The following is a 7,614-nucleotide window of genomic DNA, read 5'->3' as shown; positions in this document are numbered from 1 at the left end:
TAATTACAGAAGTCTAGGTGCTCTTGTTAATGTTTGGTATTTGTTAGTACTGCGGCTTATTTATAAAACATATTTTTGACTGATCAATCTTCTAGCACTCCATAATTTTCATCTCAGAAGAATCAAGCAGGGGCTGGCAATAAGTTCCTAAGATGTTTTCCTCCTTAGCACATCTTAGTAGTAGAAATCATGCCATTTGTCTGCTTTCTACCACTAGAATATAAGCTGTGGGACCAGCCATTCTTCCATTATGCTCAGTTGCATATACCCAAAGCATTAAACCAGGTAGATATACCATAAACCAAAAGAAAAACTACTTCTTTATTTCTTTGGTTTAGAAACCTGGGTGTAATAGTGAAACCTGGATGCCACGTAAATGCAGTGAAAGAACCAGGTTTTGTCTAAATAGGTTTATTTTAGAAAGCCTTAATACAAGAAAGTTCTAGTCAAACACAATAATACAACTCTTTGTTTACGTGGTACTTGGTAGAAGTTGGAAAAAAAAAATACATACAGCTGAAGATGGAAGCTACATTTCCTTCTGGTTGTAGATTTCTTCTTTCAACTCAGAATTCCCATTTCTAATTTTTGGGAATCTGGTTCATCTCAAAGATAACCCGTATATCTCAACTGCATAGCTTGTATTTTAATTTCAGATATAACGAGATGCCAATCTTCACCAATTCTCAGTAGCTACCCTAGAGGACAAGATGGTGTAATTCCTTCCCACCTCATAAAGAAATAGTCATTACACTACTCCTTCCTAAGGAAACAGTAAATGGATGTCCTTTAAGTTATAATCAGTATCCTTCACGACTCTAATTCTCCAGAGTCACACCATTAGTGTCTGAAAAAAAGATTTCATGTTGTAAAAAACAGACAAGACAATCCAAGTACAATTTTTTAATAAAGATAATTACAAAAGATGGAAAAGCTCAGAAAGGCCAATTACTTCTTCAACAGATCAGCTCTTTGACATAACTCACATCCAATTTTAAATACTATCACATAAAGCATGGTGGAGGAAAACAAATTTTGCTTCCTAATTAGAAAACTCATAATAAAACTTGCCAAGAAAAACAAAAACAAAAAGCCATTTTGAAAATAAATACAGTTCATGCCAAAGTAGTATAAAATGAAGCCAGAAGTCTTCAAATAGAAAACACTTCTTCCCATTATTTTCTCACTTGTTTTATGGTTTTTGAAGCTGGTGACTCTCAAATTCAAGGGTTGTTAAGCTGTTCTGATTTGGCTCTGTTAAAAGAGGCAACATAAAATATTAAAAATGGCACGATCTCAGTTTAAACACATTGACCTACTACTGACCACATCTTGTAGGCTCATACCAAGGAATATGTAAGCTGATAATGCCTGGAGTGCTCTGGCATACTGACTGCCTTAATCTTTCTAGTGGTTTTATGATCCAGCCAAGTTTTCCTATAAAGGATATGTGTAGCTAAGCATTTATATGCTTTCTCACAACAAAATCTTAATTATGCTTTTACTTAAAATTTGTTATGCTAGCCTAGTGTTTTCTTAAAAGAAAAAAACCCATCTCAAAACTATAAAAATCATGTATACAAAAATAAGTGCATCATGAAAGATCATGAGAGCTTATATAAAAGTTAGTAACAAAAGGTTTCAGATATATTATGTGTAAGAATACAAACTGATTTATATTCAGTTAAGTCAAAAACATGACATATAAACAGATGGGTAAGAAATGGCCAATGCTGTATTACGTACCAATACAAACTAAAATTCAGAGCACCTCATTCCACCTACTGATGTTCTCAAGTTTAGTGTAGTACTTCTGCAAAGAATACACACATACACACCCCAAGTAAATGTGTTTATTATTTTTATAGTATTTATAGATTTCTAGATAAGGAATGCAATTTACCCTTTGGTATCTGTTTTTTCACTATTATTGTCCTTGGCTTTATCTTCTTCCTTAACATCTAAAAACAAAGATTGGGAAGAGATTAAAACCTATTTTGAAAGATAAGATGTATACATTTTATTTTAAAACATGCTTAAAATATAAAGATTTGTCATACACTATCTTTTTTATTCATTAATTCAGTAACTAAATAAGCTTTTGTGCTAGGTGCTGTGCTAAATGGCAGAGGTTCAGTGTCTGTTAACAAAATAGTCACTGGCTTTTTGCAAGTTTTGCTTCTTTGGGATCATAGATTGCAGCTGGGGTCTGTGCTGCGAAGAAGTTCAGCTTACAGACATAAGCACAGCCCTGCAGGAGATTGCGAAAGGCTACCACAAAGACCTGACACTTGAGAGGCATCCTGAAGAACAAATAGCTTCTGTGTGGGGAAAGCGGAAGTATCTTGAAAGGAGGGACCACTTACAAGGACTCTGAGGCAAGAAGCAATCAGCAGGTTACAGGGAAGAATTGAAAGTCAATTTTGGCTGAAATATTGGGAGAATTGGGGAGAATTACTAAGATGAACCCCACAGACACAGCAGATGATAAATCTCATTACTTAACACCATTAGTTTTTAACCTTAAATATGTAAGTATTGAAACTTTTACCATTTTAATAAAAATTAATGAACGTAAATAATAAAAGCTCAAGATCACTAAATCTTATTAGCCCAAATGTGCTCAATTTTTTGTAATAAAAGCAAACAAACCCAAGTTGTAAGGCAATGATCTAATAATAAAGATACAGTGATTAGATAACACTGCTGTTAAGCATTCTACATGGAAACCTCAGGATGCTGGTCTAACCTATTAATACAAATACATGTGCTGAGAACAGGATATAATGACATTTGTTTCAACTTCTGGCTTAATTATGGATATGCAAACTTAATAACTCATAGTGTCAAAATGGGATCAGGAAAGGGAAGAAGAGAAAAGGAATGGCCTTAACTTTAGGTTTTAACATTAATCCACCACTCTGAATTTTGAGCAATATAGCAATGAAAGACAAGCAAGCACCCCTGTACACATACTTTACAACTGGGAAGAAAAAGCAAACAAAAGATAAAGATTCTTTAAATGGGAGGATGTCTTAAAAAAAAGACAAGACATACTAGCAGTGACAGAAAAGAAAAATACTAGAAAAATCCTACAGCTAAAGCTAAATCCTCCTTACCTCAATTATAGCTGGAATTCTGGATGTCCATCAGTCCACAAGAGCACACTGGAGTGTATCATTTTAATACATTGGGAAGTTAAAATTATAAAATGGCAGATAGCAAATGGTGGCCTATTGAGTGAATCATGTGTAACAGAACAGGACTGGAAGTGTCAGATATGCTAAGGAGTCCTAACTCTATAGTGAAAAAAAAGAACAAGTTCACTCATGTAACTTCACTGTGACAGAAACAGGAAAGGATGTTGACCGAATCTCAGAACTGTCTTCTTTCTACACACTAACGGGGTCAACTAAAGCTAGACATCATCACCACAACGTCATGCAGGTTATCAGGTGTCCGGAGACAGATACACCAAGTGCTGAGAATACATGTATTTGACGTTATTGCTCCCAAATCCCTTTCTATTCATTCTTCAGAGTTTTTGCTTTCATCAAGTAATTTCTGAACAAAGTCCATTCTCTGAGCTTTTTTAAAATGGTGAAAATGGTCTAAGGATAATAACTCTTGTTTTTGTGTTTTATTCACAAGTAAACTTTAGGTCGTTAAAAATTCTTAGAATTTTAGCTCTGCTTACAAACTACAAATGGATCTAAAACTACTTTGTTCTTTCTCTTACCCAATCTGTATCATAGTGTAATGTTCATATTTTAAATCTGTCACAAAAGAAGGTAATAAGGTTCTCTGTATTATGAAAGCAAAAATAACTAATACAATTCAGAAAGCTCTAAATAAGGTATATTTAATAGCTAAGTCCTCTTTACACAAGGAAATAAAAAAGGCTACCTGGATCCCCCAACTGCCCCAACACTTGTGTGACTGACTTCACAACCTTATGAAAACTGCAGTGTAGCTCACTTTTTAAAACTAAACTAAAATACATTTACCAAAAACTGAATCTGACCTGCTTTTTTGTCCTCTGTTTCCTTCTTGTCTTCTTCGATTCTAGCTTTCTTTGCTCCTTTCTTATGATCAGCCACATTTCTACGACCTCCTTCTCCTTCGTCTTCAGAATCTGAGAATTCTTCATCACAAGCTATCCGTTTGTCTGATGCTCGAACTGATACATAAAGATTTCAGTAAGTTCTGACAAAAGCAGCCATAGGTTTATAACTGTGACAGCACGCTTTGTACAAATGTGCTAATAGCTCACCACATTTAAAAGTATAGGATAACAGATGTTTACTGACTTAAAAATTAGAAGTGAATGTACGGTTTGCTAAATACTTACACAGCTTTGATCTAGGAAAAAAATAATTCAAAGAAACATGAAAAATGCTTGGGGATCTCAATTAAGAAAACTTTGGAGGAAAAAATGTGTTTTTCTACCAGGAGGTAAAAATAATTTGTTTATTTAAAAAGTAATTGTTTACTAAGAGGGGATACAGACAAAACTTAAAATACAATGAATACCAAGCATGTTACAGTGACTAAACCATGACAGTGCTGTGTCTCTGCCTCTACTAAGTAGACAGAGAGGTTGTAGAATCAAAAAGAATTTACTTCATGTTACTCAACCAATTCTACTTTGGATAAAAAAGGTTATTGTCCACTTTATTCCCAAGTACACATAAATGGCTTATTTGTGGAAACTTTTGATCATATCTCCAAAGTCATATAAACCGAAATTGCTGACACTCAACTCAGGCTCTAAGACATAAAGTCAAATTCATATAAGATTAAAAATGAGGGGGGCAATAAAGTATTCATGAAAATATGATCCACAGGAAGTGCTTCAGTCACTAAAACCTTCAATTTGTAGTGATGACTTAATAAACCAGAAAAATGTAACAGAACACACATTAAGGTATTGTCTTACTAGAAATTCTTTTGTCTGGGTCTTCTCCATCTTCATCTCCACTGTCTTCATGAACAGCATCTTCTGGAATAGCTTGCATCTGGACGCCAGGTGCGTGAGGTAACATGCGTAAATTTTCAAATAAACGCTGTCTGAATTATACAGGCAAAGTCATTAGACAAAATTCACTTTCAAGTTCCTCTTACATATAAATATGAAATGGTAAGAGTAAGCAATAATTTTTATCTTTTTATCTGGCTTCAGTGAACAATTAACATTTACTGAGCTGTGATACTTTACAAAATATTATTAACCATCCCATTCAATCCTCAAAATTTACAACATGGGTATGGCAGTGGGAAGCCACAAATCATCAGGCCCATGTACTACAATGTCCTTCTAAACACTGTGTTCTTGGACATGAAGCTTTATTAAAATGCTACAGGAAATAAAATTTTCATGTAAAGAAAACGTAAAATTTCTGGTGCCATGTGAAATTTAAAAATCCATTTTAACTAACAGAAAATTGAAGTATTTTTGTGCTATGAAGCCCATACCTTTCCATTTTAAAAAAATGAACCAAAATTCTTAAGAATTTCAAATGCTTTGAAAAAGACAAAGAAAATATCTGATTCATATAAAAGTAAAATGATCTACTGCACTTTGCCCTTTAAAGGCTTCCAGAGCTATACCAAAATGAAATTTTATCAAATCAATTCAATGATGTCTTACTTTATCTTTTCCATATATTCTGGAGTGTTCTGGTTTGTCATGTTTGAAGGACTAATATGCAGTTTGAAGTCCGGTCCAAAATACTCAAAGTAATCATTATATGGCAATTCTATTCATAACAAGGAAATAGTTACGTGTTAAAAAGGCCAGTTTTTACACAAACCCATGCACAAAATCCAGATTCATGCTGTGAAATATTTCCATACAAAATATTTAAACATGAACATAAAGTGAATTCATTCAGTCACTGCTCTCCTATTTACACATCATTTTGTAATCTCTTATACATCCATCAATTTATATATATTAACAGTTCATCCCATAAAAATACCACAATAACAACTTACCATTGGGAATTTCACAATCAAGGGCAACTGCAGTCTCATATGTCCAACATCGAGCAACATTTCGGATTGTGTATCCACCTCCTCCAAGCATCAGTAATGGTAAATTGAATGTTTTTACAACTTCTACACATTTAGCATGACCTAAGACAAAGAAGATTTGGGTAACAAGAAATCTGCACACTACAGCAGCTTTAAAAATGAATTTTTAAAAGATAATGAATGCAAACAGAATTTTACTCAACCAAAAAGGCTTTTCTAAATACTTTAAAAACAAGTGTGTAAGAATTTCAAGAAATTTCTAGTCCAAGTTTTTATTAAATAACTTTCACACAATGATATACAATATAATAAGGTATAATTTGCTATTTTAGCAGACATCCCTAGTAAGTCAAATATACAACTATGCAAGATTAAAAATATAACATATTTTTGTTGACACAGAAAAATGTTTTATGATACGCAGATGCTACTTTCATATGAGGTTATATGGCGGGGAAAAAGGTTATAATGAAACATGCATAATCTAAATGGATTTTTCTTTTTAACAATTCCCCCTATGGACACATAGAAAAACTACATTTTAATTTTAAGTTTTCTTTAGGTGATGGTATTATGGATAATTTTTAAGATTATAAAATTAATACACACTACTATAAAAAAAAGTTCAACAAATTTCCATGTATAGAAATTTGAGTAAAAAGGTAAACCTAACATAAAAACAAAGTATTTCCTTTGGGTAAATATAAGAGCTCAATAATCAATTACTAGTTACCAATAACTTATTGTTTATAATCATTAAGGTACACATATCAATCTTTAAAGAAAAAAAAAATTCATGGTTTTTGAAGAATATTTGGAAAAATCAAAAAAGAACAAAGAACAGTCATCCAAAAAATGTTAAATATTCCCTTCTAATTCCTACTAATTTTACTGAGTTTAACAATACGCTTTCTTCATGTAACTGTATACTGTGAGCTTTTCATTAAGTATCCTTCAATTCTTGCATATGATTCACAACTCAATTTTTATTACTGCTACTAGAGAAACAAGGGTTTCTTAAAACAGAGAAAAACTGGGTATTTTTTAAAAGGCAAACAAACAAAAATTAACTTATACACTCCAAGTAAAGACAGATGGCTAACAAAGTCATTTACTTTTCATCACAAAACCTAATAAAAATGCCTACAAAGGAATTTTTTTGAAGGCTAACATCCATAAAAATTAAGAATGGGAGAAAACTCAATGGTAGCAAGATAACTGAAGGTAAAAGGGAGATGGACAAGAAGTACAACTGACTTGAGCAAACCTGGGTAATCTGAATTGAAGCTGCAGTGGAGAAAGTTTAGAATTTAACAGTTGGGATTGCAAACATCCTTAGGTCTTACCCAACTGAAATAATGTCAGTTGAAGTATAATGTAGACTTATATAAGAGTAAAATTCTGCAGCTTATGATTTTGAAAGGGAAGCTATTAATCAGTACAAAAACAGAACTTTCAGACTTAAGACAGGAAAGCTCTTGAAGAGAACATTAGGTGACTCTGAAAAACATTGGTGTAGAAAAAAGGCAAGGCAAAAACCTCCTCCCAAAATCACATAGAGCCTGAATACACAGCAAG

General features: G+C 33.0%; 1 protein-coding gene across 4 annotated transcripts in view; it reads right to left on the bottom strand.

Annotated features, from left to right (window-relative positions):
- Positions 1-395: 395 nt before the first annotated feature.
- The window catches only part of HDAC2 (histone deacetylase 2), a 38,570-nt gene continuing 31,351 nt past the window's right edge, over positions 396-7,614 (bottom strand). For 3 of the 4 annotated variants that reach the window (XM_036893568.2, XM_057489324.1, XM_057489323.1), the window contains 6 exons: positions 5,998-6,138; positions 5,651-5,759; positions 4,940-5,070; positions 4,025-4,180; positions 1,904-1,961; positions 396-1,254 (listed from right to left, as the gene is read on the bottom strand). In XM_036893568.2, the coding sequence (XP_036749463.1) occupies positions 1,224-1,254; positions 1,904-1,961; positions 4,025-4,180; positions 4,940-5,070; positions 5,651-5,759; positions 5,998-6,138 (626 nt within the window). In that variant the 3' untranslated portion in view covers positions 396-1,223. Of the gene's footprint in view, positions 1,255-1,903; positions 1,962-3,119; positions 3,168-4,024; positions 4,181-4,939; positions 5,071-5,650; positions 5,760-5,997; positions 6,139-7,614 lie in introns of all 4 variants that reach the window. The other variant, XR_008992782.1, reaches the window with a different exon arrangement.

This window comes from Manis pentadactyla, chromosome 12, assembly GCF_030020395.1.
Source record: "Manis pentadactyla isolate mManPen7 chromosome 12, mManPen7.hap1, whole genome shotgun sequence".
Classification (NCBI taxonomy): Eukaryota; Metazoa; Chordata; class Mammalia; order Pholidota; family Manidae; genus Manis; species Manis pentadactyla.
The sequence above is the reverse complement of the archived record's forward strand: the minus strand, read 5'-3'. Positions and strand labels throughout refer to the sequence as shown.